At 34.2% G+C, this 11,844-nt stretch overlaps 1 protein-coding gene across 1 annotated transcript; it reads right to left on the bottom strand.

Annotated features, from left to right (window-relative positions):
- Positions 1–236: 236 nt before the first annotated feature.
- Positions 237–10,393, bottom strand: LOC131854226 (serine protease inhibitor swm-1-like). The gene is made up of 4 exons (XM_059205359.1): positions 10,309–10,393; positions 1,486–1,662; positions 634–819; positions 237–487 (listed from the first exon to the last, which is right to left on the bottom strand). The coding sequence occupies exons 1-4, from the start codon at positions 10,391–10,393 to the stop codon at positions 237–239; spliced, it is 699 nt and encodes a 232-aa protein (XP_059061342.1).
- Positions 10,394–11,844: the final 1,451 nt, after the last annotated feature.

Raw genomic sequence — 11,844 nt, forward strand, 5'->3', positions numbered from 1 at the left:
TTACAAATTCAACTTCTGTGAAAATAATTAGAATTTTGATATACCAACATTTCAGTGGTCAACCTTTGGGACTAATTTAATCTCTATTAGGTATACCAATTACGGCTGTAATTGTCTAAATATATCTAAAAGAAACAATAGGACAACATAGCTAATATTCTATCTCTCTTGCGTTTTAATTTTACGTTTCAAGTTATTAATTAATTTGCAATTATATTAGATATGTATATATTATATTATACGCTGGACAGATGTATAATTCTATTAATGACGTTCAAATATTTACCTAATAGACCTTGATCAGTAGAGTTACTCGGAGGACACTTGTCGACGCTGACGCACTCTCCGTCTGTATTGCGGAGAAGTCCAGTTGCGCATACGCATCCCGATTGGCAGATTTTCATGCAAATCGGCTCAGGATCGTCGCACGCCGGCTCGCAGTTTCCGTTACAAATGTCGTACACCTCGTTCTGGTTGAAACATTGTTCTGAATGAAAGAAAGAGCAATAAAGTTTAATATTTTTGTACAGAAAAAGACAGTGGTAAAGATATAATATATATTATGTATAATCATGAAGTTACCTTTTGAAGGTAGACCTACTTTGCTACATTATCATCAATAAAAAAACTTACGTGAAGGACACTTGTTGAGAGCTATACACTCGTTGGTATCCTCGTTACGCACGTATCCAGATTTGCAGAAGCAGCCCATACTGCAGGCGACACCACAGACTAATGGCTCCGGCTGCGAACAGGTACCAGGGCAGGCGGTGCCGCAGGACAGAAACTCCTCATTCACTCCACAAACTGAAGCCTTACCTGTAAAGAATTTTATTTTTATCTTACTAATCTTATATATAACATTCTCGTATCGTGTTTGTTATAAAACACCTCCGATTTTTATGAGTGCATATCGGGAAGGTCTAAAAATCGACCTCGATCGACTTCTACCTTTCATACCACTCAATGAGTTTTTATATTTTTGCCAAAACTTTTATTTAAAATTTTTATAATACGGATTTAAAAAAACATGTTTTTAAACTTTCGTGTTTAATATACATTATTTTATATTATTAACTGGGTTAACACGGTGGCTGAAAAAACTGCTGTCACCTATCTACATTGACATCGCTGTTACTCCAGTCAGCTCGTGACCACGGCTAGTGAACCTAGTCGAAACGTCGAGTGAGGTAAATGCATTTGCCATAAAATTAGTTCGTGTTAAGACCCGGTTAATAATATAAATAACATATACCCCTAAATTTTCACCCTTCTACCATCAGCCCCAATTTTAATAGCGATATTCGAATTTTAAAAATTTCCTACGCTCGGCGGTCGGAAACTATACTAATTTATATGACAAAACAACGTTTTTTTATATAATCTGAATAGCAAACAAGCGTTAGTATCGCTTACCACCAGGTTTACCAATCCAAAAATATTAAAAAAACGTAATTCTAGAAATTCTCAAGAAAATAAACTAACCACCAGTGCATTGCTCAGCGTTAACACATGTGCCATTCTCGTCCCTCAAGTAGCCAGTCTTGCAGAAGCATCCTTCCACACAATCCTCGGAACAGGTGACGGGACCTACAGGGTCGGTACAGTTGAATGGACACGCCGATCCGCACAGGAGGTACTCCTCATTTGATGGACACTCATCTAAAAATAAATAGCAATAATATGAATCCAGAATAGAAAGAAATAGAATAGAATAGAAAATCATTTATTCAAATAAACTTACATTGAAGCACTTTTAAATAGTCATAACATTTTTTTTTAATCTACCGCTCATTCGGAATTCTGTCTCATCACAAGAAGAACAAGCAAGAAACTTGTGTGTTGCTCTTTTAAATAATTTATTCTTACTTACAATTTAAGTTTAAGTGTGTGAATACAAACCGCCGATTAGCACTAATTCAATAAAATAATAAAATAATAAAAACATATACAACAACTGGTTAAACAATTAATAAGAGAAAATAAGTCATAGTGATTAGAGCAGACCAGTCCACACAAGCAGCACCCGTTCACGAGTATGACGGATGAGCCAGCCACCAGGATATATATATGTATATATTTATATTCACCCAACAGTAATACTTATAAAATATTTGTCTAATGGTGACAGAGACAAGTTTTGGATGCCACTACATCAGTGGCGGATCGTGAATTTGTGGGGCCCTGGGCTAAATCTACTTAGGGGTCTACATAATTATATTACTCAACTAAAAAATACACCGACCAATAACAAGCGACCAGAAATTCCCCGTTCCTTTCGATAGACGCGCACTTGCATTGGTTGATTGATCTCAGGGTTGCCAACCTTATGATAGGTTTTTTAATATTCTAGATATTTTTTTATACTCCAAATATCGTTTCAGTGGGGACTGGGGGATCTTTGTATCCTCGGGGCCCTGGGCTGCAGCCCAAAAAGCTCTTAGGTAGATCCGCCCCTGCACTACATGATAAACAGATTAACATCAATACTTTCTTATGTAGGAGTGTTTTTGTGTGTGTTTTAGAGTTTGTAGATAATAATTGTATAATATTCTTGCATTAAAATAGTTAACTGTATTGTATAGGTACGTATATCACATATTTTTCGTATGCGCGCTACCAGCCCTCAAGATACTGACCTAGTTTGGGGACTACTGAAATATAATTTTATTGTAGTAAATAAATCTATATTATTTATCACACAGCACCATCTAGTTCCAAGTTAAGCAGAGTATGTTGTTTACCAAATTTTGTAACCCGGTAGTAGGAGAATCCGACTGGTATATATACATACATATATAAAAAAATACTATACATATATAATTAATATAATATTTATTTACTGCCAGAAAAAAAGACACATCTACATATATTTGAGTGCATACATTGTTTTATTAAAATACATAAAAAAGTATATTAATATATAAGTTTGAAGTTATTATTTCATAGAAATACCTATGTGACCCCGGGACGAATTTCTAGTATATACACTTAGTTTGTGATGTTTACTGGTGTTTCAGGCGTCCATAGGCTACGGTAACCGTTTACCATCAGATGGGCCGTATGCTTGTTTGTCACCATCGTAGTATAAAAAAAAAACATACAAAATTGAACTCTCGTATGTTATGTTTTTTACCATTCTATTCTAGCGCCACCTACCACCTCTCTACCCAAAGGTTGTCTGGAAGAGATTGCATAAGCGGTAAGGCCGCCTCTTGTGCCTCATTACTGTGTTAATTTTTATTCATGTAATTTATCTGATGCAATAAGGAGTATATTAGCATTACATAGTATAAAATAAAGTCGCTGTCGCTATAGTTTTAAAGATTTAAGCATACATAGGGACAGACCCTATGTATGCTTAAATCTTTAAAACTACGCAACGGATTTTGAAGCGGTTTCTTTTAATAGATAGAGTGATTCAAGAGGAAGGTTTATATATATAATACATGTACACCCGTGCGAAGACGGGGCTAGTAGCTAGTAAATAAATAAATAAATTCTAGCTCTAATGTTAAAAAATTGAAGAAACAAACGAATATTAACGTAAACAATTTACGAGTTTGTTCCATAAAGAAAATGACTGAAATCGTGACAAAATTAGTATGCCACCCACATAGAATAATTTTATAAAATACTTACTAATATTATAAATGCGAAAGTAACTCTGTCTGTCTGTCTGTCTCGCTTTCACGCCAAAACTACTCAACCGATTTAAATTAAATTCGATACCCAAATGTCTAGACCATAAAAATAGACATAGGCTACATTTTAATGCGAATAAAGGGTTGTAAGGGGTTGTAAGGGGTTGAAAGGAGGGATGAAAGTTTGCATGGGAGTATTATCATTTTTGAAGCAAAAAAATTGAAACTTATGTTTTAGATTGCTGAATAAATATAAAAATGAAGGGCTACAATAAAATAGGGGATGAAAGTTTGTATGGCAAATTGACATTTTTGAATTTAAAATAATGAAACTTTTAGAATCGCTTAGATTATTGATTGTTTTTTCTTTATTTGATCAAAGTAACTATAAAACGGCCTTTGTTCAGCAGTGGACGTTTTCCGGGCTGATGAACTATAAAACGCGGACGAAGTCGCGGGCACAGCTAGTAAGTTATAATTAGTGTTCTTATTTCTTGAAACCTAATATAAAACGACTTTATTAAATTGTATAATACAGTTTTGTTAAGGAATAAAATTAATAAAACAAACAACGCACAATTTATGACGGACTTGGAAATATTATTTAATGAAACGTTCATTTTTGTACTCGTTTTAGTAAATGTTTTCTTGTTAAACTTGTTTTTGTTTTGCGAATAAATAATTTTATTCGAAAAAAAAAATGTTTCGTCCACATCGAAAACCTTAAATGATAGAAATAGAAATAGAAATAATCTTTAAATAAACTTAATATAAGCACTTTTGAATAGTCAAGTATTTTGATTCTACCGCTCATTCGAAATGCAGACTCATTACAAGAAGAATAAGCATGAAATTTGTGTGTTGATATTTTATGTTCATACCTATATAAATAATTAAAATTGAAGTGTTTGTTTGTAATATTAAATTAACAGTTTTTCACTAATTGTATATTAATAATAATCATATATAATCCCTGTACAATTAACACAGCGCCATCTAGTCCCACGGTAAGCAGAGCTTGTGTTATGGATACTAGACAAGTGATATAAATCGATTATTTTTTGTAAAGACATTAATAATATATATAGAAAACACCCAGACCGATACAAACAATCGTACTCACGAGTACAAAAGTTTGCACCGTGCGAGGAATCGAACCCGAGACCATCGGAAGTCAAGCGGTGTGCTAAACTGCTAGAGGCCGTTATATGAAAGTATATACGGTTTTAAAATCAATAATTAATTTCAAAATGTTTTGCCTGTATTTGTTATTGCTAATCTCTGAAACAGTTTTACCGATTTTGATGGGACTTTCACTCGCCGATATGTCATACAATACTATAATCATAATAATACCACAGATAAGATAATATTACATAAATATCAAATATTCATATGTGACGTTCTATATTTAAATTTATAGAATTTATTTATAATTGTATTATTTGGCTATTTGCGATCACAAACATTAATAACAAAAAAAAACTTTGCCTTGTATATATTAAACGATATAATAATTTGTCAAAATAAAATACTTTTTTATTTTAGTTTGCTAAAAACTTAGTGTAGCCTGCGTGTGGCCAGTAAAATTCGTTTACGATAAAATTGAAATGGCTAATTATTCCGTAAAACTTTGTTAAACTGATTAAATTAATGAAATTTCAATATTTACTGTATAATGGACGCAATGAAAGGCATATTGGTTGTAATATTTTTCATTTTGGAATCGATTTGTTTTATGCTCAGTGAGTACAAAAATATATGACCACGTTTTTTTTAACAAAGTCGAGTACCTGATTTAAAATGTGGTTTCTACGATTGTCACATTTGTGACATACACACGCTTAAATGTATTTTAAGTAATGAATTGTCACAAATGTGACAAATGTGTGGTAATTTTATTAAAAAAATTTAAGCAAATTTGGTGTAATTTTGGTTAATAAATGTTAGCGATGGCAGAGTTTACTGCTGTGCCTAATTATTGCTAACAAAACAGCCTCGGCGGTCCAGTAGTTTAGCCTTGCTTCCGATAGTCGCGGGTTACATCCGTCAGGTAGCAAAAATTTGTACTCATGAGTATAATTATTTGTATTGGTTTGGGCATTTTCTATGTATATTATATATTTAGGCATTTACAAATATTAATAATATTATAAACACGAAAATTTGTAAGTATGGATGTTTGACTACTGAACGGATTTTGATGAAACTCTACAGTAATATAGCTTATGAATCAGAATAATATATAGGCTATATTTTTTATTGAAATCTATGTATTGAAATTTGAATTACAACTATTAAATAAATATTATTTTTCTCGTTCTTCTACAAAAATATATATTACCTATATTAAAGTATTTCTATCAGTTGTCTAGTACCAATAACATTAGCTCCACTTATCTTAGAACTCGATGGCGCTGCGATCCAGGAAAAATATGTCTATAGACTGAATTCTTATTTAACTGAATCTGTAATCATTTTCAGAGAAGGAATGTCCACAATCAGAGACCCATAAGTCTTGTTCGTTCTTCGAGGAGTATACTTGCTGGGTCAGCAAAGAGAAGAAGACGAGAGTGAAGACCAGACCGAAGAGACTGTTACACTGTCGCGCCGGTTGTTTTTGCAAGTAGTCAATAATATTTCTATTATACTACTAGTTATTACCTGTGACTTCGTCCGCATGGAATTTAACTTTTTTATGTTATCATAATCTTATTAATTAAGTTTGTTACTCTTTCACGCAAAAACTATTGAACGGATTTTGGCACTTTACAGTAATATAGATTACGCATCAGAATAATACATAGGCTATATTTTATATTAAAATTAAGCGTGGGTGAAACCGCGGGCATAGTTAGTATATTTATAAATATAATTATCAAAATAAAAGTAGCCTAAGTTACTACTACTTAACATTAGTTATCTGCGAGTGAAAGCCCCTTTTAAAATCGGTCCAGCCATTACAGAGATCAGCAAGAACAAACAGAAAGTTAGACAGACACACAGACAATTTTTTTTACGTAACAGCATTTTATTAAACTCATATGAAAGTGTACGAGTATACGGTATCTATATGAAAAGCTGTTAATTAGAAATTACAAACAGGCACCTATTTTTTTTTATTTATGTTCATTGGCAAGGTACAGGATCACGATACATTAGTCCTCTCGAATGACAATCCATTAGTAAAAAAACCCGATTCTGCAGTGTCTCGAGAAGACAACGGCAAGACTACCTTAGGTAGTGGAATGAACTCATTCCACTACCTAAGGTAGCTGCTATAAAAACGCACTGTCCGAGACCACTTAGGTTCCAGCATAGAACAAAAGATGTGTTCTGTGAGTTCCAGCGTGTGGGAATAGATTCCCTGTCGATGTAAATGCATAAAAATATATTTGGCTTTCCAGGAAAGGTTCCGTGCGAGCATACCCTTCAGGACCCTGCATACAACGCAATGAATGGACAAAAGTCGATAGATTCTCAGGTCGAATTTGAATATTAAATAAAAAAAAAATACATATGGAAAATATATTGAGGGTATTTCTAAAATGAAATTTAGTGATTGTTCTGTACTATAAGCTTTAACCTCTATAGACTTTTCTATTTCGTGAATATTTTCTAGATAGATCGGTGCCACGGGATTGAAGCTATATTTATGTTTCATATCTAACATTTCAATAATTAAGTTTTTAGTATTTATTACACTGGGGTGCATGATACCTATTTGTGCGAATGCCATAGCGTCTTCTAAGATCATTAGCTTATCTAATATTAACTGTAAACTAAAATCTATTTGAATATATGAACTTGTAATAAAAAATAAAAAATAACGTTATATTTTGTATAATTATTTAATAAACATTCAACAAACACAACACAAAAACAAGTGACTTAACAACGAATGAGTATCATGGGTTTATTTCTTCTCTATTGCGTTACGGATTGCTAATCTGAGGGAACTCATGTGATATAGATAGAGCCCTTTGCAATGTCGGATGCAAAGAATCATGTAGATCTCTATTTAAGAAACTTGGTATACTTCCGTTGCCTTGTATGTATGTACTTGATATCAGAACGTTTGTGAAACAACATCCAAATTTGTTTATCACGCATGATCAGATAAAGGACTGTCGCAGATCACAGAGAAATAATGAAATACTGGTACCAAAGAGCAATTTGACGTTTTACCAAAGGAACGTATCATTTATGACACAAAAATTTTTTAATAAATTAATCCCGGACTGGAGGAAATTGCCCATAAATAAATTAAAAAATCGATAATATTACTGGTTACTGGACAAGTGTTTTTATGACATCAGAGAATATTTATCTGATGATTATTGATTTTTTTATATTATATAATTATTACTATTAATATATAATTATAATACTGCATAGGACATTAATTTTAAATTATAATATTATAGATTATTTAATTTTAATATACTCAAAATTTGCATTCCCGTAAATTGAGGCAATTAAACAGTTGCCAATAATATTATTATTATTACCAGGACATATTACCGAATATCTAACTGTATAATACGCAAATAAATTTCATTTTATTTCAGAACAATGATATTTTTTTGAGAGTTTTGGGCTATGGACAGGTGTTCAAACCAGTAGCACTGCGACCTATATACATATTCTGCCAGTGATTCAGAGCTTCCTGTTCTGTTATTATTTTGACATGTCCCAGTTTTAGGCAATGAAGTACATCACAGAAGAGTTCGAGGACCTGTTGGGCAGTTTTGACCCTAACTTTGCCAGATACATGTATCTAAATATATATAACACAAAGGTGACTGACATAGTGATCTATCAACGCACAGCCCAAACCACTGGACGGAGCTGGCTGAAATGGCATTGAAATGCAGGTAGATGTTATGACGTAGGCATCCGCTAAGAAAGGATTTTGATTAATTCTACCCCCAAGGGGATAAAATAGGGGTTGAAAGTTTATATGAAACTTTGTCAATTTTAAACCGATCGGGCTGAGACTTTGCATGTATAAAGCTACTATGACGTAAGCATCCCCTAAGAAAGGATTTTAAATTACCGCGAGTGAAGCCGCGGGCAAAAGCTAGTGTATTATAATACAACTAGCTAACCACCCCGGCTTCGCACGGGTGTACATGTATTATACATATAAACCTTCCTCTTGAATCACTCTATCTATTAAAAATCTGTTGCGTAATTTTAAAGATTTAAGCATACATAGGGACGGACGGACAGACAGCGACAGTGACTTTATTTTATACTATGTAATGATGCAAAATCCAAAACATTAAAAAATACAAAACCATAAACAAAATGCAGCTGAAGACAATGGAAGAACAATAAATAGACAAAAACACAAAGGGAAATTTGCAAACATACATTCAAATCCACGTTTATTTGTATGCGTCAATGATCAATAACTACTCTATGGTGTTCACCGAATAGTTGAGTGCCCAGCATATTGCTGCAGCGTTTGTGGCGCTACAGTTGCTTTTTTTAGCACAAAACTTGGAGTCCAGTATTCAAATGAATAGACATACCTACTATATAATCTACACATATAAATAAAATTTGAGTGTCTGTTTGTAATATTAAAATAACCGTCTTTTACTATATGCATATGAATATAATACGGTACATACACCATAATAACATTTTTTACAATTTTTGTCTGTCTGTCTGTCGGTCTGTTTGTTCCGGGTAATCTCTGAAATGGCTGGACCGATTTTGACGGGACTTTTAATGTCAGGTAGCTGATTGAATAAGGAGTAACTTATTCTACTTTTATTTTAGAAATATAAAGTTAATGTCCACGTGGACGAAGTCGCGGGAACATCTAGTTATAAATATATATATATATATATATATATATATATAAAATTTTCACCTTTGACTATCTTGATGGTGCTTTATCAAGGGATGTTCGCTTTATAAATAATCGAGCTTAGTCTTCACAAACTTTCACCATCTGTTTTATGATAGATTATTTTTTGGGTCTAAAGATAGCTTCTATTCTATTGTAGTACAGTCTTTCTTCACTTTAGACGGCGTCTGTGGCTTAATGGTTTTGGACACCGTTTTCTGATGGGAGCGGGTATACTCATGTAGGTATAGTAACATTTGTATTTTTTTATAATTGTTCGTTGCTGCTCTTTTTCTACTTTTGTGCCAGTGCAAATAAGTAAAAATGCATGAATCTCTCTAACGGTATCGAGCCACTTAGTTTGAGGCGAGACTTCGCTTCGCTTTGTGTGTTCTTCCGATTATACAACGGACTGTGTTCTGAGGAATTGTTCGACATGATGCCTACGGCCACCTTTCACCATCGCACCGCTCGCCATCGACAGGGAATTCGAATGAATTGTGGGAATCCACACGCTGGAACTAAGTGGTCTTGGACAGTGCGGTTTCAGAGGAGCTTCCTCCTGCGTACACTTAGATTGTGGAATGAACTTCCGGCCGAGGTTTTCTCACGAGACTACAGCATGGGGTTTTTCAAGAAGGGTATATTAAGGTTTCTTAAGGGCCGGCAACACGCACGTGACACCCCTGGTGCTTCAGGCGTCTATGAGCTACGGTAACCATTTACCATCAGATGGGCCGTATGCTTGCTTGCCACCAAAGTAGTATAAAAAAAAATGTAAAATACGAATCACGTACTTACCTTTTGTTATAAAAATACCACCAGACAAAGCTACAACTCCAATTAAAACTATAAATATATTCTCATGAATTATTTTTCCGTACATATTTATTTGTGTGTATGAACTGATTGAACAACTGCAGTGGCTGAAGGCACCGACCGTTCTGGCCGATCTGGATTACCTCTATCTCAGGGTTGGCACGACCTTATCACCGGTTGAATGCTCTTATAGACAAAAAATTGGTGGCATCCTTGGATGCATTGGTCTGTGACTGAATTGAATACACCATTATGCAGTTCTGGACATAATAATATTGTGCAATAAACAAACATTGTTTGTTCATGACGGCCTCGGTGGTTTAGCGGTTCAACACACTGCTTTATTTACGATGGTTGCGGGTTCGGTTCCTCGCACGGTGCTAACATTTGTATTCATGAGTAGGATTGTTTGTATAGGTAAAATATCTATTTCTATCAGTTGTCTAGTACCTATAACACAAGCTCTGCATATCTTGGGACTAGATGGCGCTGTGTGAATTGTCTTGGATTGCTATTATTGTCATAATAATTGTTTTAATATTACGCTAGATTCAAACTTATGAATGGTTTATGTCAGGTACCAGTAAGCCATCGGCTAATAATTGGGCCAATTAATAATAATAATATCTCAGAATAATTCCACAGGGCCATCTAGTCTCAACCTAAGCAGAGCTTCTGTTATGGGTACTAGATTGGTACAAATATATAGATATTTTTATAAATACATACATAGTATTCATATAAAATACCCAGACCGATAAACGATCATATGCATGAATACAAATGTTTGTACCGTACGAGGAATAAAACCCGCGACTATCGGAAGTAAGGCGGTGTGCTAAACCGCTACACCACTGAGGCCGTTGGTTTAATACTATAAAACATTAATATAACAAAACATACCCACAGTTTACACAACTCACTATCAGTATGATGATTTGGCAATATATCACCTGATTGGATGGCCGGTCAAACAAACATGCCCACCAATGTTGTCCGTTCGTATTAAATTTCGATTTATTATATTGTTCTTTGCGGGCAATACAAGTTAATACAACAGAGTATGTCCGTTGACAAAGGATCTTTAATATTGTATCCTTTTTTTTGACAGGAAATCCTCCTCACGATATTTTCTGATTTTCATGAGTGTCATGATATCAGCAGCAGAATCACTTTCCATTTGATTACATCCCTCTATCTGTGTCGGTCTTTTTCTTAATGCAGGGTATTATGGAACGTAGTATCCAGAGGAGCGTACTAGGTCAGAACATATTGTGTGCCCTCTAGGACGTTTCCCATCCACCCTGTTACTCACCATCAACTGTTCCAGGTTATGACCTTCTTTCTGAGTGATGTGTGGAGTTTGTTTTTGACGTTAAGTTCCAGTAGGTTAGAGATGTTGTTGCGGAAAGTAGTTCATCGGATTTGGACCATTTTCCTCCTGCACCACATCTCAAATGCATCAATTGGTTTCGGCCCGCTTTCCTTAGAGTCCAAGTGTCAGCCCCATAAAATAAT

Source organism: Achroia grisella, unplaced genomic scaffold, assembly GCF_030625045.1.
Source record: "Achroia grisella isolate CSIRO2021 unplaced genomic scaffold, CSIRO_AGI_Agris_v1 utg971, whole genome shotgun sequence".
Classification (NCBI taxonomy): domain Eukaryota; kingdom Metazoa; phylum Arthropoda; class Insecta; order Lepidoptera; family Pyralidae; genus Achroia; species Achroia grisella.

Coding starts and splice junctions, on each gene's coding strand:
- LOC131854226 (XM_059205359.1), bottom strand. CDS start 10,393: ATGTACGGAAAAATAATTCATGAGAATATATTTATAGTTTTAATTGGA. Junction 1,663..10,308: donor TGGTATTTTTATAACAAAAG/GTAAGTACGTGA, acceptor ATTTATTTTTAG/ATGAGTGTCCATCAAATGAG. Junction 488..633: donor TCTCAACAAGTGTCCTTCAC/GTAAGTTTTTTT, acceptor TCTTTCATTCAG/AACAATGTTTCAACCAGAAC.